Below are 19,100 nucleotides of genomic sequence, written 5' to 3'. Positions count from 1 at the left end.
TCAGAGTCACCTGACCATTATTCCTCCAAAACCTACCAATGTAGTCTGCCAGTGTCAAATGGATAGACATTCAGGACCACTTAAGCACACTTTTTTAATGTTTGACAGCTGTCTTAGAGTCCGTGTCACTGGATAAGTTCGTCCCAGAGATGAGCGTCCCTGCAGATGGGGGAGACCTGTCCCTATGCCGCTCACCCTCCACGCCCTGTCATCTCCGTCACAGGCAGCCTGGTGGTAGGGGATTTAATGTTAGACTTCAGTATTTGTGATTTCCGCTATTTTGTATGTTTTTGTTTTTGTATGTGAGTAAACTCATGTAACACTTATGTAGACAACATATGATACTTTTTATTTAGTGCTCTAATTTTTATTCTGATATTAGTAATAAAATGAAGAAAACACTAACCTATAATTCCCTATTATATGTGTTTTACTTATTTGGTTACTTATTAATTTTGATGTTTATTGGGCTTTTACAAAATAAATAACAACTATAAGGGGAAAAGGGTTGGTTTTTTCTACTGGAAGGTCTCTAAAAGTTTTCATGTTTCCATGTCAACTCCTGGCCCCACCCCCTGCGAGCAGAAGGCTCACGCAGCACCATGTCCCCCGCCTCAGCCTTCGCCATCGCCACGGCAGCAGCTGGTCATGGCAGCCCGCAAGGTCAGTCATTGCTAACGCACTCCCACATGCAACCACCTGGCACAGCACCTCACCCCAGCACCTCACCCCAACACCTCACCCCAGCACCTCACCCCAACACCTCACCCCAGCACCTCACCCCAACACCTCACCCCAGCACCTCACCCCAGCACCTCACCCCAGCTTTTTATGCCAAGCACATGGTACACTACAGATAAAGCTATAGTGATGCTCACTCTCATCAGGTATTTCCAGTATGGAGAAGTTGTACGACAAGGAGTTCCTCATTCGCAGGGCTGCCACTAACAGAGTGCTCAACGTTCTGCGTCACTGGGTGTCCAAGCACACACAGGTCTGAGACTTCAGCTCTGTTCTCTTACACACCGAGTTCACACTGTGTTCTATTCTGCAGTAGCCACATAATAAGACAGTGAAGCAGTAGTGTACATTTTCCATTACCCAGAATGAATGGCACCGTACTATATTTTTTGTGCTCTTTCAGAGGCCATTCTTTGATATAACTATGTGTCAAGCTGAGAGCATACTGGTCAAGAATATATTAAATCAGTTCCATCAATGTTGTGTCAGCTTATTCCAGTTTGTGTTATTATCTGTGGTCTAATATGTGTGTGTGTGTGTGTGTGTGTGTGTGTTGAACAGGACTTTGAAATGAATAGTGAGCTGAAGGCTAGGGTGATCACCCTGCTGGAGGAAGTGTTATGGGATCCTGACCTGCTGCCTCAGGAAAGGAAAGCCACCGCAAACATTCTAAGGTTGGAGCAGTCGTACCCACCCACTGGCAGTTTACACAGAATCCAGAGCAAAGGAGCTCTACTGCTCCGGCCAGGACTTACCTGAACGAAGTGTTAGCTGAACAATGTGTTGAATGACATATTATCTGAATGACATCTTTCTTGAAATGATATCGTGATAGCTGAATTATATTTTACCTGAATTACCTGTATATCACTGTAAACTGCACCTTTCTAACACTCTTCTGCCCATTAAACTGATCATTAATAGACCTACAAACATTGCTAGGTTGTCTTGAAACTCTTTTCCTCGTTCCTTATACAGAGGCAGCACTCTGCAGCATTGGCACAACTGGTTCCTCTACTGCAAAGACAAAATCAGAGAGGGAAAGTTTTAAAGTACAAGTCAAAGCTAAATTTATTTTTATAGTGCTTTTTAAAATATGTTGTCACAAAGCAATGTGTTCAGATCCCTAACAAGCCAGGGGCAACAGTGGCAAGAAAAAACTCCCCAAGGCAGGGATTAGGAAGAAACCTTGGGAGGACTCAAAGGGAAACCCATCCTCCATTGGGCAGCCCCAGCACATAGCAGTCCATATTTCTAGTGCTTCATTGCGTCATCTGTAATGGCTGCAAAAGCTGCTCCAGGACAAGGAGAGTCGGAGAGTCAAATGTGGTTCCATTAATATTAACACTGAATCTGCAGAGCAACACGAGCGATATCTGCCACACACATGTCTAGTGTGACACACTGTCTCCTGTCTGCTTCAGTGCTCTCTCCCAGGATGAGCCAGACGACTCCCAGCTCAAGTTCGAAGACATTCTCCAGTTGGTGAGCACTGCCTCCAGACATGATAGATGAGTTGGTGATGAGTGTGAGATGTGATCACTACGTTTATTTGATTTGCCCTTGAATTATGGAGCAGAAAGATTGTGTGCTGCTTCTTGTCATCTTGGTAAGCCGGGTTGCAGAGCGTCAGAGCTAGACTTCCCTTTCCCACGATTTTGCTTTAGCCGTTCAAACGATTATTTCTCATGGTTAAGCTGATTAGCTACACCTGATTAGCTGTGTAACAGGTGGTACAGTTCAGGATACCACAATTAGTAAGGATAATGAAGGATAAGTTTTCACACGTGTGTTTCACGTTGAAGGTGGCCTCTCTGTCATTGTGTGTGCATGTCTAGGCTGAATACCCCAGAACAGACTGTTTTGAGTCCCTCTCTGCCGTGGAGCTAGCTGAGCAGATCACGTTACTGGACTATACCGTGTTCAGGAGCATTCCCTATGAGTGAGTTCTCTTCACTATAACCTTGAACCTAAACACTGAATAACTGTATGATTTCTATTCGTGCCCAACACCAGAACTGGATTTAGAGGACAAAATGCCCCAATTGTGTGTTTGCATGTTACTATTGTACTGATTGAGAAATGGATGCTTCCTTAAAGACCAGAACAATATGTTTATTTGATAAAGTTGACTTATTTTTATTCAAATTAACAAACTACTAAACTAGTTGCTCCCAACAGGGAGTTCCTTGGTCAAGGTTGGATGAAAGTAGACAAAAATAAGAGGACTCCATACATCATGAAGACAAGCCAGCACTTCAATGATGTGAGCATACTGAGTACAGAACATAAAATCAACTAATAAAAAAAACAAAACAAGCACACATCATCTTCTAGCAGTTGGAATATGGAGTTTCACTTTCATTCCATCTACATCTCTACCTCTGTCTGTCTCTCTCTACCCCTGACACTTTCTGTTGGTCTCCCTCTCCTTGCTTCTCCTACTCTTTAGATGAGTAATCTGGTGGCGTCTCAGATCATGACACACGCAGACGTTGGCTCCAGGGCCAGCTCGATTGAGAAATGGCTGACAGTGGCAAATATCTGCCGCTGCCTCAACAACTACAATGGGGTGTTGGAGATCACCTCTGCACTGAACCGCAGTGCCATCTACAGGCTGAAAAAGACATGGGCCAAGGTCACCAAGCAGGTGGGAGCATCTTCAGTTAAGCTATTTGTGTTCTGGTAGCACCTTCAAAACCTTCAAAAACTATTCAAAAGACGAGTTGTGCTCAGATCATACTGGTCCACAGATGATGAACTAAGACAATTCTGTAAAAAAATTGCTTTAAATGTTTCCTGTTAGACCAAAGCCATTATGGACAGACTGCAGAAGATTGTGTCATCTGAAGGGAGATTTAAAAACTTAAGAGAAACCCTTAAAAAGTAAGTTTGTATTTGTTTAGAGTTCCTGTTCTGTAAATTCTAGAAATTATATTTTACATTTGATTTTATTTACCCACAGCTGCAATCCTCCCTGTGTGCCCTATCTTGGCATGTACCTCACAGATCTGGCATTTATTGAAGAAGGTAGACCAAACTTTACAGAGGAGGGGCTTGTCAACTTCTCCAAAATGAGAATGGTAAGCCTAAACCTTCTTTCCTATTGTTGTATTGTTGGTTGAAGCCTCATGTTTTCTGCACTGTGTGAGGTTGTGTTTGTCTGTTTTGCCCTGCAGATTTCTCATATCATACGAGAGATACGGCAGTTCCAACAGGCCCCCTACAGGATAGAACATCAACACAAGGTACTTCAGTTTATCAGGACAGAATATCAACCCAAGGTACTTCAGTTTACAGCTTTTCCTTGGAGCCATTTGAGGTTAGAGCTCAGGTCCCTCTTCCTCACAGAAAGAGTTGCTGCATTCCCGTGCCTTTGTTCCAAGCACTCCCATTTATATCCCATTTGGCTTATTAACCATTTTACATGATGGCGAATATTACTTCAAATGCCAGGTTACAGTGTTACGTTTTAGTTGGAATAAACATTTGGACCTGTAACCATCCATAGACAAGACTGAGGTCTTCTCATGAAGACCCTTTAAAAGTCTGCCTCTGTTCCACTCAGGTGACACAGTTTCTACTAGACAGAACTCTTGTGATGGATGAGGACACTTTATACGAGCTGTCCTTAAAGATCGAACCAAGACACTCTCCTGCACACTGACATCTGCACTTACATTCAACACTCCACACGAAGTATGCAAGTTGCAAGTTTGCCAGCGAATGTTTAAAGTAAGTATGGTGGCATGAACTTGGAAGAATCTAGCAGAGGGACTAGGCAGATGGAGAACAGCAGGGACAGGAGCCCTGTTTATGGTTCCAGCCTGTCGAGAAAACTAACCAGGATCCAACAAACGACTATTTTTATACATGAGTACAGTGTCAAACTGTTCCTGTCTATGTTAAAAGTGTAACAAGTGGATTTGTTAGTTTGTTCCTAGAGGGACGGATTTGAGTGTGACACACACCGCGAGCTGAGAGGATATGTACCAGTTAGTTTGCTATGTGTTAAGGTTTAATAGACTTGATAAGATAGTAAGCAATAATACTGCTTTAACCGTCCATTCTGTATAATTAGATAAAACAGAACAGAATGAAACATGGTGGCAGCGGTCGTGTATTCGATTGTAGCGAGTTTGAGAGCCCTGACGAGAGAAAAGTGCTGCTAGCTTAGAACAGCGCGGGAAGCGGAGCGCGTGCCTGGTAAGAACGGAGCTGAAGACCGAGCGGAGAGGAGTTCTGGTCGCCGCGATGGATGGACTGAAACCACCTCCAACACTTTGTTTGGATTCCCCAAACTTAGCGAAAACATGGAAAAGCTGGAAAGAGGAGTTTACGTTGTATACAAAACTCACAATGCCCGACTCGGAGGAAACAACTAAAGTTAAGTTGTTTACGTACTTTCTTGGGGAAAGGGGGAGAGAGCTTATGGTGACGCTGACGAGCGGTACTACATCGGCGAGGACGACAGTGAGTTCAATAATGACACTGTTTGATGAACATTGCAATCCACAACTTAATGAAACAGTGGAGCAATACAAGTTTTTTGTTAGAGACCAGGGACAAGACGAAACTATTGACAAATATGTCACAGATCTGAGAGTACTGGCCAGCACGTGCAACTTTGGTGACATCAAGGACTCGCTAATAAGGGATCGTATTGTTTGTGGTACGCATAACCCTACGATAAGGGAAGAAAACTTAACACTGGATAAGTGCATGCAAATATGCAGAGCCACAGAACTTTCAAAAGAAAACAAAAAAAACCATACAGGGTAAAACGGTGGAGGAAATACATGCCATGGCAAGGAACCCAAGGACAGAAAAAAAGGAAGAGATTAACTGTAACTTTTGTGGCAACATTCATGAGAGAAATAAACACAAATGTCCAGCTTATGGAAAGAAGTGTAAGAAATGTGGAAAAGAGAACCACTTTGCTGCAAAATGCAAAACAAGGTTCGAGAAAAGCAAAAAAGACAGACTGGTACACACAGTCTCAGACTCAAGCGATTCATGTGAGGACATCATGACAATGACAGATGTGAGAAAAAAACAAGGGACTGCTGATCAAAGGGAAGAGACGCACAACAAAAGTCAACATCTTTTTGCAGGTATGTCGTAGGAAAAGAAGCTTGTCAACTTTCAAATAGACTGTGGGGCTACTTGCAATGCTATACCAAAGCAGCTGTTGAACTCAAATATACAATTAGATAAGACAGAAAAAGTGCTTGTCATATACAACAAAAGCAGGTTGCACTGGGAAAATGTAAAATCAAACTCCGTAATCCGAGAAATAGTAAACTGTACAGACTTGAGTTTCAAGTAGTGGACCAGGAGGACAGGATCCCATTACTGTGTAGGAAGGCCAGTGAAGCCATGAAGCTGATCAAGGTGCAGTATGAGAATATTCTGGCGATCGGCAGTATAGTGAAAACACAATGTCCAGAAAAAAGGACAGACAATAGTGATCAGCTAAAAGATATGGACAAAATAAAGTCTGAGTTTGAAGATGTTTTCACAGGGGTTGGCTGCCTAGAAGGCGAATACAACATAGAAATAGACAAAAGTGTACCCCCAGTGAAACTACCTAAATGCAGAGTGCCTGTAGCTATGATGACCCCACTCAAAGAGGAACTCAAACAACTCGAGAGCAAAGAAATCATTGCACCTGTGGAGCGCAGCACTGACTGGATAAGCAGTATGGTACTGGTGAGGAAACCAAACAAAAAACTAAGGATCTGTATAGACCCAAAACCACTGAACAGAGCATTAAAAAGAAGCCATTATCCACTTCCCACTATAGATGATGTACTGCCAGGACTCTCAAAGGCAAAGGTATTTACGGTATGTGACGTAAAACATGGATTTTGGCATGTCAAACTGGATGAAGAGTCCAGTTACCTCACTACGTTCGCAACCCCATTCGGACGGTATAGATGGCTCAGGATGCCAATGGGTATAAGCCCAGCTCCAGAAATTTCCCAAAGGAAACTCATGCACGCACTAGAGGGCTTACCAGGGGTGTACATCAATGCTGACGATATACTGATTACAGGTGAGGGAGATACACAGGAGGAAGTGGACAAGAATCACGGGGACAACTTGAGATGTTTCCTAATGAGGTGCAGACAAAGAGACATTAAACTAAATGCAGACAAGTTTAAACTGAGGAGAGAGTCTGTGCCATACATTGGACACTTGCTGACAGCAGAAGGTCTCTGCATAGATCCAGAGAAAGTTCGTGCAGTGCAGGAGTTACCAAGGCCTACAGATACTAAGGGTGTACAGAGACTTGTAGGTATGGTGAACTACCTTTCCAAGTTTTGTGAACATCTTTCGGATGACTGCGAAGTTTTGAGACAACTTACACACAAGGATAACATGTGGGAATGGACTGAGGTTCATGAAACAGCTCTTGGAAGACTGAAAGACAAAATAACAAATGCTCCATTACTAAAGTACTATGAACAAAACGAGGAGTTAACACTGCAGTGTGACGCCTCAGAGACGGGAATGGGAGCAGCCCTGACTCAAAGAGGTAGACCAGTAGCATTTGCAAGTAGGGCATTGACTCCCACGGAAAGGGGTTACGCCCAGATAGAGAAAGAATGTTTGGCTATAGTGTTCGGAATGGAAAAGTTCCACCAGTATATTTATGGTAGAAAAGTGACTGTTCAGAGTGACCATAAGCCACTGGAAAACATTTTGAAAAAACCACTACTCAGTGCACCAAAGCGATTGCAGAGAATGTTACTAAGACTGCAAAAATATGACATTAATGTGATCTATGTGCCTGGGCGAGACATGCTTCTAGCTGACACACTAAACAGAGCTTACTTACCTGACAGCACTCAGGGAGAGACAGAGTCAGAGCTAGAGACGGTTAATATGATAACTTACTTGCCAATCTCTGCAGAAAGACTTGCAGCCATTCGTGATGCAACAAGAGCAGACACAGAGTTGCAGGATGTGATCAAGTTCATCCTTAAAGGGTGGGCTCAAAACAAAAAAGACATTGCTGGAAATATGCAACACTATTTTGCTTTCCAAGATGAGCTAAGCTTTCAGGATGGCATAGTGTTCAGGGGAGAAAGAGCAGTTATCCCTGACACACTAAGAGCTGACCTAACCAGACGTATACACTCATCACATCTGGGAATAGAAGGGTGCCTTAGACCTTAGACCAGTGAGTGTGTATACTGGCAAGGGATGACAAGTCAAATAAAGACTTTTATTTCCAAATGCGACATCTGCGGTCAGTTGACCCCAAGCAACAAAAAGAGACATTGCATCCCCATGACATGGCTTACAGACCTTGGGCCAAGGTAGGAACTGATTTGTTTTCTTGGAACAATAAGGACTATCTGGTAACCCTTGACTATTATTCAAATTATTGGGAAGTTGACTATCTGCTGGACACCAAAAGTAACACAGTGATTCACAAACTGAAAGCACATTTTGCCAGACATGGGATTCCAGATGTGCTCATTTCGGATAATGGACCGCAGTACTCATCGCACGAGTTTAAAAGGTTCAGCCAAATGTGGGAATTTGAACATAGGACTTCATCACCCGGATACCCACAAAGCAATGGGAAGGCGGAGTCAGCTGTAAAAACGGCAAAACGTCTAATGCAGAAAACTGCATCTGCCGGCCAGGATCCATATTTGGCTCTACTGGACCATCGCAACACACCGAGCCAGGGTCTCAACACAAGTCCAGCACAGAGACTTCTCAGTAGGAGGACACGGACACTTCTTCCTATGAAAGAGACTCTGTTGGAGCCCAAAGTGTCAAACAACAAACAGGGATTAATTAACAACAGACTACAACAAGAGAAATATAACCAGACAGCGAAAGACTTGGAAGACCTTTTTACATCCTTTTTAACCTTGTAGAGTCTGGAAAACAGCTAAAGTGCTTAGACCAGTGAGTCCCAGATCTTATGAGGTGGGGCTGGAGTCAGGTGGTGTCCTGAGGAGAAACCGACGCCATCTCAGGCACAACTACTGCCAACCCTCAGTAACGGCACAAACGGACAGATGCACGAATTGGAGCCACTGCTAAAAGTGATCAGTGCGCTACTACTACAAGGTCTGGTCGTCAGGTTAAACGGCCTGCCTATTTGAGGGACTATACTCAGTGAGATGGATAATTTGATCTCTTTATATGTTTTGGATGCAAGTTGTTTTTGCGCTGTAAAAGAGGCAGAATTTGAGTAATGTAGTTATTGAATGCACAGTTAATTTTGGAATTAATGCATAGTTAGGAATATGTTTGCAAAATATACATCTGAAGTTAATGTTCTTAAAGTGTCACACCTGGCTCCGCCCCCTCCCTGTCTGTCTGGCCTGGTTCCTCCTCCCCTGGTCTTCTTCTGTTTAGTTCCGCCTGTTTTTTGTTTCATTGGTTTCAGCTGTCACTTGTTCTAGGATTCGTTTGGGTTTGTATTTATTCATTGTGTTTCAGGTCTTCAGTGTGGGTCAATGGTTTGTATGTATACAGTTGGATCTTGCGTGTGCTTCTGTTCTGTCTATTTCACTCTACGTCTTGCTTGTACTTCGGTTTGTATGTTTGAATCCGTTCTCCTTGTTAAAGTTTGCTGTGTGTACTTAGTTCAAGTTTTAGTGTGTAAGGTGTGTTTCAGTTTCATCAGTTTCCATTCGTTGTGTTTAAGTTTACCTGGTGTTATATATGGTCAGTCTGAGTTGTCACGTTGCTTTGTGTTGTATATGGTTAGTTTTGGTTGAGTCATGTTTCCTTATGTTGTAATCGAGCTGTGTGTTTTTTAGTTTAGAGTGTATAGTATGTATTATGGTCTTCGTTTCTGTTTGTTCTGCTTAGGTCTCGTGTTTAGTTCCGGTGTCTTTGTGTTGCCTCTCGTAGTATGTTGTGGTTCTTTTGTGTATGTTCATCTTTCTTGTATGCTTCATATACACTACCGTTCAAAAGTTTGGGGTCACCTAGACAATTTTGTGTTTTCCCTGAAGTCTCATACTTTTATTTATCAAATGAGTTGCTAAATGAATATAGTCCAGACATTGACAAGGTAGAAATAATGTTTTTTTTTTTTAATTTGAAATAACTTTCTACTTTAAACTTTGCTTTCGTCAAAGAATGCTCCCTTAGCAGCAATTACAGCATTGCAGACCTTTGGCATTCTAGCTGTTAATTTGCTGAGGTAATCTGGAGAAATTTCACCCCATGCTTCCAGAAGCCGCTCCCACAAGTTTGATTGGGTTAATGGGCACTTTTTTCGTACCATACGGTCAAGCTGCTCCCACAACAGCTCAATGGGGTTGAGATCTGGTGACTGCGCTGGCCACTCCATTACCGATACAACACCAGCTGCCTGCTTCTTCTCTAAATAGTTTGTGCATAATTTGGAGGTGTGCTTTGGGTCATTGTCCTGTTGCAGCATGAAATTGGCTCCAATCAAGCGCTGTCCACAGGGTATGGCATGGTGTTGCAAAATGGAGTGATAGCCTTCCTTATTCAAAATCCCTTTTACCTTGTTCAAATCTCCCACTTTACCAGCACCAAAGCAACCCCAGACCATCACATTACCTCCACCATGTTTGACAGATGGTGTCTGGCACTCTTCCAGCATCTTTTCAGTTGTTCTGCGTCTCACAAATGTTCGTCTGTGTGATCCAAACACCTCAAACTTTGATTAATCTGTCCATAACACTTTTTTCCAATCTTCCTCTGTCCAATGTCTGTGTTCTTTTGCCCATATTAATCTTTTTCTTTTATTAGCCAGTCTCAGATAGGGCTTTTTGTTTGCCACTCTGCCCTGAAGGCCAGCATCCCGGAGTCGCCTCTTCACTGTAGACGTTGACACTAGCGTTTTGCGGGTACTATTTAATGAAGCTGCCAGTTGAGGACCTGTGAGGCGCCGATTTCTCAAACTGGAGACTCTAATGTACTTGTCTTCTTGCTCAGTTTCTTGGCAATGTCTCACATAGAATAGACTTCATTTCTCAGAACAAGAATAGACTGTCGAGTTTCAATTGAAAGTTTTTTTTTCTGGCCATTTTGTGAGTTTAATCGAACCAACAATTGTAACGCTCCAGATTCTCAACTAGCTCAAAGGAAGGTCAGTTTTATAGCTTCCCTAATCAGCAAAACTGTTTTCAGCTGTGCTAACCTACACTGTAAAAAAAAAATCCTAATTTTATGGAAAATAACTGTAAATATTTAATGTATTTTAACTTTTTTTTTCATTTGTATGCAAAACTTTGTAAAATTACAGACATTATTTGTAATTTGACAAAATGTCTTTTATTTTAAGTATTACGACAATAATTACAAGTTACATGCTTTTCTCATTTTTTTACGGAAATAATACAGTATTATTTATACGGTATTTTTCTGCTTTCTTAAATTATATACAGATTCATGTATAATTACAGCAATTATCTGCAATTAAACATTCAGTTGATTATATAAAGGTTTATGTCTGTAAGAACTAAAAAGTTTTTTTCTGTGTCATTTTAATCAAAATCTTATGTCTTTTGGCACTGCTGGTTTAAACATGATTTTCAATGTCAGAAATGAATGTGGTTTTCATAGTATTAGCTTACATGTATCAATACTCATATTTTGATTGTTAGACGTCCTCGTAATTCAGAGGATCCATTGATGTTCAGGAGAAAAATGTACACAGAACAAAATATATAGGTTCGGACATATTAATATGCCACAGAATGTGATGGTAATTGATTTGACGAAAAAGAAAATAATTTCTGCAATTGAAAATGCTCATTTTTATGATGCCTACAGAATGAATTGTGACTTCCTAATGTCAGTTCAGACATTAGATTTTTACATTGGCATATCTAAAGTATGTAACTGTAGTAATGGCTGTAGGAGATTTCTGTTGATTGTTCCATCTCTATTGATGTCTGTTCTCATTTTAGTTCTTGTGCAATCAATGGCAATAGAAAATGGCAGTTTGTTTGGGTGCTGGACTTTTAAAAGAAACATTTCTAAACACTGGGTCTATACTTGAACATAACCAAGGAAATAACCTGTAACACACTGAGAGACAGATGAACTGATATACTGGTAGATGTACATTGTAATGGAACAGGCTTTTAAAATTAAAAATGTGTGTGCCTATAGTTACACACTGGAATAAAAACACAAGTTGAACAACCACTTAAATATAAATGTTATCTCTAGGCTAGGGGCATAAACGTGATTTGAGCTCAACGTATTGCTTTTAACCATAATTGGTTAATCTGACTGTCATTCAGGAAACTGGCCAATGACAACTGTTCGCGCCTCTCGGGTCATGTTTGAAAATTTCAGCGAGTGTGCTGACGGTGGACATTACGGTCGGTCAGCCTATGAGCTGTGGTGGCTAGCTAGCTACCTGGATTATTTTACATCTGCCTGCCAAATTATTATTTTGAGCGGATTATCGTTGGATGATTCAACAAAATAAGATGGAAACGGGGCACAGAGGAAGAAGATTTAAGTGAAGCATTATTGGTGACATCAGGTAAGAAAACGTCCTTACTTTATGTAAGCCAACGTTAGCTAGTTAACTAGCTAGTTAGCCCAGTTTAAAAACACATTTCACTTGAATGTTTCATTTGATAAAGATGAAAACAATAAAATATTAATATCTAATATTTTCCGATGCTTTAAAATACTTTAATTCAGTCACTGTTAAATACATAATGGGTTAAATAATGCTCTATGTGGTAATCAAGTCTTTGTTATAAGGTTCATTGAACATAACTAAATCTAGCGACATAGCTAGTTACTCAAATTCGGTCTCGGTCTCATTTTGAATTGGTTTAATGTGAGGTGAACCTTGAAATAGTTGAGCATTTTTCTGAGGTAACGTTAAGTCTAATTTGCTAGGAACGTCGCCGACTATTCTATCGCTAATGATTAATATTCACATTAAACAGGGTTGCCAACTTTTGACGTTCGCTTGGAGTGAGATTTTAACCTGGAGCCGGTGGCGAGTGTATTTTGTTGAGCGGGGGGGGTGGCGAACGTAAAATTGACACAGATTCAGTGTTATATCGCCGGTGGATGTCGCCAGAGCTAGCAACGTATTGAATCATATATGTGGATCTGAGGTAAATAAACTGGATATTTTTTTTCGGCGTGAGATATCGGAAGTGTGGCGTGAGAGCGTGTGAAAACGGTCAAATGCGTGTGTCTCACGCTCAATGCGTGAGAGTTGGCAACCCTGCATTAAATGATGTACAAATCAATGTGCTTAACAGTTCAGCTTTCTCCATATGCCACTGATGTCGCATGTTGTAGTTGACGTAATTTCTACATTTTTAGCACTCTGGATCTGGATTTTGTGTGACAGACATTAATGGGGTTTAAAAAATCCGCCTCCATCACGTTCTGCGTGGCTGAATATTGTACCGTCCGCCAATGGGCAGCGTCGAGGGGTGGAGTCTACAGGCCTCCCAGCAGGCCCCGCGGTGAGTTCCCTGTTTCCCTGGATGTGTGTTGTATGTGTGTTGTATGTGTGTTAGTGTTCCCCCTCCCTTTTCCCCTTAGAATCAGTGTATTTGGCACTTGTTTATGCTTTTAGCGTGTTGCTTATAAAATAACAGTTCGTTAACGTTGGTGTCATGACTCATTCTGGTCCTTCTGACTCGACACCGTTACAATATGTAATGAATATGAATAGACTTAAAACTGCAGCATTTTTCTGTCAAAACCTTTCCAGATTAATGGAGAAAATCCTATTAAAATTTTCTATTAAAATTAAAATTCATGTTGCTGCTGGACCACTTCTCAGTTAAGCTAATGCAGATCTGCACTGAAGAAAGAAAGGGTGAAGGAGACCAGGTATGGTTTGTGTAAAAAATTAAAACACCATTATTGGGATCATTGTGAAGATTTTGTCCATTGCATTTTAACCCTTAGGCAATAAATATGCTTTCTCATATAATAAACATGTAAAGCAAAAAAATAATATGCAACAAGTTTGGCCTACATTTTGTTTACTGTACAGAGCTAGAGTGCAACACAGCCCAGAGCAGGAGCGCAACACAGCCCAGAGCAGGAGCGCAACACAGCCCAGAGCAGGAGCGCAACACAGCCCAGAGCAGGAGCGCAACACAGCCCAGAGCAGGAGCGCCACACAGCCCAGAGCAGGGGCGCCACACAGCCCAGAGCAGGGGCGCCACACAGCCCAGAGCAGGGGCGCCACACAGCCCAGAGCAGGGGCGCCACACAGCCCAGAGCAGGGGCGCCACACAGCCCAGAGCAGGGGCGCCACACAGCCCAGAGCAGGAGCGCCACACAGCCCAGAGCAGGAGCGCCACACAGCCCAGAGCAGGAGCGCCACACAGCCCAGAGCAGGAGCACTAGCTCACAGTACAAATCAATCTGGCCATTATGTTGAGGTGAGTGGCTCTCCCTGCTGCACCACTACACTGGATCTTCAGGATCTGTCACCTCCTGAATCCCTCTTCACTGTTTATGTGTTTTCCAAGATTAAATGCTAATTCACAGATATCATTGTCATGATTCAACATAACAGAGAAGTCTGATCCCTTTTTGAAATGGCTTTGCAGTTTTCATTCTTGGATGAAAACTGATGTCCAGATGTATAAGCTTAACAAAGCTCTGTAGGTTTTCAAAGGGACTCCGATAAGGTGAACGTATCACATTTTTGTCTCTTTGAAGAAGAGCTTTGTTAACCTGCACACTTGTACCCCTAGACATCAATTGTTTTCCAAGGATGAACTTTGAGTAGTAATTTCAATATCAATAAATCTTCTACCTGCAAAGATTCAGAATCTAACCAAGTAAATAATGATTCAAAGACTTATCATTTATACCAAATCATGGTAAATATTTCAGCTCATAAGAACTATAATATTTGTAATGTTATTGGCACAAAATTAACAGCAGCTAACTTTGGATTTTGTCTGCAACTTTTTAACAGGCAGACTTCAGCTTTTCACTTCTGAGAGGCCAATGACCAGATCCTGCAGATTTCTTCTCTGCAACATATGGAGAATACAACCCTTTCTTTCACAGGAAGCTACCCAGGTGCTTGTACAGTCTCTCGTCATCTCAAAGCTGGACTACTGCAACTGCTTACTTATGGATCTTTCTCTATGGGTCATCAGACCTCTACAAACTGATCCAGAATGCAGCAGCATGACTGGTCTTCAATCTCCCCAAGTTCACATGTCACTCCAGTGCTGCATTCTCTTTACTGCCTTCCAGTAGCTGCATACATCAGATCTAAAACCTCGATGCTTGCTTGCAAAGCCAAAAATGGACCAACCCCTCCCTACATGATTGCCATGGTCAAAGCCCCATCCAAACCTTGAGTACTTTGAACCTCAAGTACGGCTTGGCTTAAAACGCCATGCTTAAAGTCTCACGGAAAACAAACTTCAAGACCTGTCCTGGCGCCGAGATAGTGGAATGAGCTTCCATTGACTGTCCAGACTGCAGAGTCCTTAGCAGTCTTCAAATGACTGAAGACTCATCTGTAGAACAGACTAAATCTCTAGCACTTGTCATAGTTGTTTCCGTTGTATGATATAGTACCTATGTGAGTTTGCATTTCTTGTAGGTATCCATTTTAATTTCTGTAGTTTAGCAATATTCAGCCTATGTTTTTGTGTACTTCTAGGTATTTGTTTGTCCTGGAAGTCACGATGAATATGGACAGGAAAAATCTGTAAAATTACGGTACTTCTCTTTTTTTTTTTGTGCTGTCACTTTATTGAAAGTGCTTAATTGTACTAATTCAGGGAAAAGTTGTAAAATAAAGGTATTTCTCTGCAAAACTATTAGTGCTGTCACTTTATTGAAAGTGCTTAATTGTAATAATTCAGGGAAAAGTTGTAAAATAAAGGTATTTCTCTGCAAAACTTTTAGTACTGTGACTTTATTGAAAGTGCTTAATTGTAATAATTTAGGGAAAATTTGTAAAATAATGATATTTCTCTGCAAAAATATTAGTGCTATCACTTTATTGAAAGTGCTAAATCATAGTAATCCAGGACAAATCTGTAAAATAACGGTATTTCTCTGCAAAAATATTAGTGCTGTCACTTTATTAAAAGTGCTAAATCATAATAATCCAGGAAAAATCTGTAAAATAATGGTATTTCTCTGCAGAATGTTTAATGAATTTTTCTGTAAATTTATTGTTTTTCCACTTAATTTAAATCAGGGTTTTTTACATTAAAATTAGAGTTTTTGTTTGGCAGCCGCTGCTGCCAGTCGTTTACCGTTTTTTTACGATTTTTTTTTTACAGTGTACTTGCACAAGGGTTTTCAAGGGTTTTCTAAATTTCCAATAGCCTCCATACAGAGTTAGCAAACACAATGTACCATTAGAACACTGGAGTGATGGTTGTTGGAAATGGGTCTCCATACATCTATGTAGATATTGCATTATAAACCAGATGTTTACAGCTAGAATAGTCATTTACCACATTAATAATGTATAGAGTGTATTTTTGATGCATTTAATGTTAGCTAAATTGGAAAAAACTGCTTTTTCAAAAATAAGAACATTTCTAAGTGACCCCAAACTTTTGAACGGTAGTGTAAATCTAGTTGTTTTAAGTTTACTTGAGTATGTGTTGCGTTCTTATCTGATTAGTCTGTAGTCATTGTGTCTTGTGTTTTACCATGCCACGCAAGAGTAGAGTTATCCGTGTGGGCACTATACGGTTAGCTAGTATGGCTACTCTCAGTAGCTTTGAGTCCCGCTCTCCAGCGCCAGTGCGTCCGCCCCCTGGTTGTACTACCACCTCAGCGTTACATAAAGGATGTGTTGTAATTTTTAATTAGCCAATGAAGCTAATGAAAAGGGAAAAAAAGAGAAAGGATGTAACAAGTGGATTTGTTAGTTACATGTTATGTTCCTAGAGGGACGGATTTGAGTGTGACACACACCGCGGGCTAAGAGGATATGTACCAGTGAGTTTGCTATGTGTAAAGGTTTAATAAACTTGATAGTAAGCAATAATACTGCTTTAACCGTCCATTCTGTATAGTTAGATAAAACAGAACAGAATGAAACAAAGGTACAGTTTTTACGCTTGAAAATATTACATACAGAAAATTTGAGTACTCATGTCATAATGTTACTTTATCCGAAGACATATTTGTTTCCAAGAAGTTTGATTAGTTCCTATTAAACGACTTCAAATCACATGGCACCAAAATAGAAAAATCACACAATATCAGTAAAATGCAACAACTTTGGGTAACAATGGAAGACAGGCCTTATCAAAGAGGGTTCCAGTTACATATTTTTGCAGAAGCACGCATTGATACTATCTTGTGATCCTTACTGTGTCACGTGGTTAATCAAAAGACTTCGCCACCCTCAACTGGAGGGAAACCCGTTGGTAACGTTTCTGTCATGCTAATGTACTGCCAGCAAAATAAATCTGCAGAAGCTGAGATGCAGATTGTTTATTGTACAATACATGAAATACTGTAAATTTGTAAAAGCACCATATGGTACAGCCACAAGCTTGAGGAACAAGCTACCTAAACACTGGTTGCTCGACTACCTCACTTCTACCAGTAGGGGTTGGCACATATAAAAATTTAAAAAAATCAATAAATCACACCACACATCAATGTAAAACAATTCAGACAACCAAACTCAAATACAAAGCAAACAACCCCGAATATACAGATGCCGCTAACACCCCAGTCACACTGTTCCCACCATATCACAGCGATATCGCCGGGCAGGGAATAAAAACACATTCAAATTACATTCCATAAAAACAGTACTTCAGTTCAAATCAACATAGCGTTAAAAACACAGATCCAGGGGAGAAAACGGTGGTCTAGCTCCGACACGCACTCTGCTTGCTCCTGTTTAAAAAGTGCACTTTAACAACATAGCGCCATAACAAACATCCATCCATTTTTTTAACCGGATATCTGGGGGCAGTAGCCTAAGCAAAGAGGCCCAGGTTTCCATCTCTCCAGCCACCTCTTCTAGCTCGTCTGGGGGGATCCCGAGGCATTCCTAGGACAGCCAAAAGATATAATCTCGCCAGCGTGTCCAGGACATGGCTGGACCATAGGTATGAGTCGAAACGTAGATTGACCAGTAAGTCGAGAGCTTTGACTTTTGGATCAGCTCTCTCTTCAACACAACGGTCTGGTATGGCATCCACAATACTGCAGGCACAGCACTGACCTGCCTGTCAATCTGTGAAGAGATACTTAAACTCCACTTGTGGCAGGGAGGGCACTCCACCCTTGTCCGACCATGGAGTACCATGGTCTCAGTTTTACAGGTGCTGATTCTCATCCTGGCCGTCTCGCACTCACTCGGCTGCAAACTGATCCAGTGAGAGCTGCAGGTCTCGGACCATTGATGCCAACAGGACCACACCATCTGCAAAAAGGATACACGGAATCCTGTGGCCACCAAACCGAACCCCCTCCGCCATTTGGCTATGCCAAGAAATTCTGTCCGTAAAAGTTATGAACAGAATCTGTGACAAAGGGCAGCCCTGGCGGAGTCCAACTTCCTCCGGGAACCAGTCTGACTTACTGCCGGCTGTGCAAACCAAGCTCCTGCGTTGTTTGTACAGGGACTGGATAGCTGGATGTTGCTCTTGTAACTGAGACTCCTGCAGACCTTACCAGGGAGGCTGAGGAGTGTAATCCCCTGATAGTTGGAGCACACCCTCCAGTCCCCTTTCTTAAAAAGGGGAACCACCCCCCGTTTGCCCCCTATGTACATGCGATGTTGCAAAGACGTGTCAGCCAGGACAGTGCCACAACATCCAGAGCCTTAAGGTATCTCATCCACCTTGCTACCAAGGAGTTTCAAAACTACCATGGTCACCTCAGCCCGAGTGATGGGCAAACCCCCGTCCGAGTCCTCCAGCTCTGCTTCCTTTGTGGAAGGTGTGATGGTGGGATTAAGAATTAAGAACAGGGCGATATGGGAATTAAGAACAGGGCGATATGTTTTAAAAATCTAATTAAAATTAAATTAAATAATCAACATGAAGTGAGCAGCAATATTAAGCTAAGGCTAGGACTTTTAAACATTAGATCACTTGCATCAAAAGCTGTGATAGTAAACGAAATAATCTCAGATAACAGACTAAATGCACTCTGTTTAACAGAAACATGGGCTAGAGTAGGCGAATATGTAAGTTTTAATGAAGCAGCTCCTCCTGGATACAGTTATGTTCATCAGCCCCGTATCACAGGGCGTGGAGGTGGAGTAGCCACAATATATGACACAGACATAGGTTTTACTGTAAAACCAACCACCTCTATTAACTCATTCGAGGCTTTGATAGGTGAAATAGGCAATAATCGTATAGGCAATAAAACAAAGCTTAAAT

General features: G+C 41.6%; 1 protein-coding gene across 15 annotated transcripts in view; it reads left to right on the top strand.

Moving 5' to 3' along the window:
* rasgrf2a (Ras protein-specific guanine nucleotide-releasing factor 2a) overlaps positions 1–19,100 on the top strand; it is a 37,960-nt gene that overhangs the window by 15,908 nt on the left and 2,952 nt on the right. For 4 of the 15 annotated variants that reach the window (XM_076986460.1, XM_076986451.1, XM_076986466.1 and 1 more), the window contains exons 17-32: positions 109–234; positions 586–663; positions 888–994; positions 1,303–1,415; positions 2,166–2,226; positions 2,580–2,683; positions 2,923–3,007; positions 3,194–3,391; positions 3,548–3,627; positions 3,707–3,824; positions 3,921–4,025; positions 4,310–4,476; positions 12,006–13,205; positions 13,457–13,578; positions 13,745–14,138; positions 14,684–16,735. In XM_076986460.1, coding sequence (XP_076842575.1) covers positions 109–234; positions 586–663; positions 888–994; positions 1,303–1,415; positions 2,166–2,226; positions 2,580–2,683; positions 2,923–3,007; positions 3,194–3,391; positions 3,548–3,627; positions 3,707–3,824; positions 3,921–4,025; positions 4,310–4,408 — 1,274 coding nt within the window. In that variant the 3' untranslated portion in view covers positions 4,409–4,476; positions 12,006–13,205; positions 13,457–13,578; positions 13,745–14,138; positions 14,684–16,735. Of the gene's footprint in view, positions 1–108; positions 235–585; positions 664–887; positions 995–1,302; positions 1,416–2,165; positions 2,227–2,579; positions 2,684–2,922; positions 3,008–3,193; positions 3,392–3,547; positions 3,628–3,706; positions 3,825–3,920; positions 4,026–4,289; positions 5,557–12,005; positions 13,206–13,456; positions 14,139–14,683; positions 16,736–19,100 lie in introns of those variants that run through there. The other 11 variants (XM_076986457.1, XM_076986455.1, XM_076986454.1 and 8 more) reach the window with 11 other exon arrangements.

This window comes from Brachyhypopomus gauderio, unplaced genomic scaffold, assembly GCF_052324685.1.
Source record: "Brachyhypopomus gauderio isolate BG-103 unplaced genomic scaffold, BGAUD_0.2 sc47, whole genome shotgun sequence".
NCBI lineage: Eukaryota > Metazoa > Chordata > Actinopteri > Gymnotiformes > Hypopomidae > Brachyhypopomus > Brachyhypopomus gauderio.
This window is presented reverse-complemented; position numbering and strand designations above follow the sequence as displayed.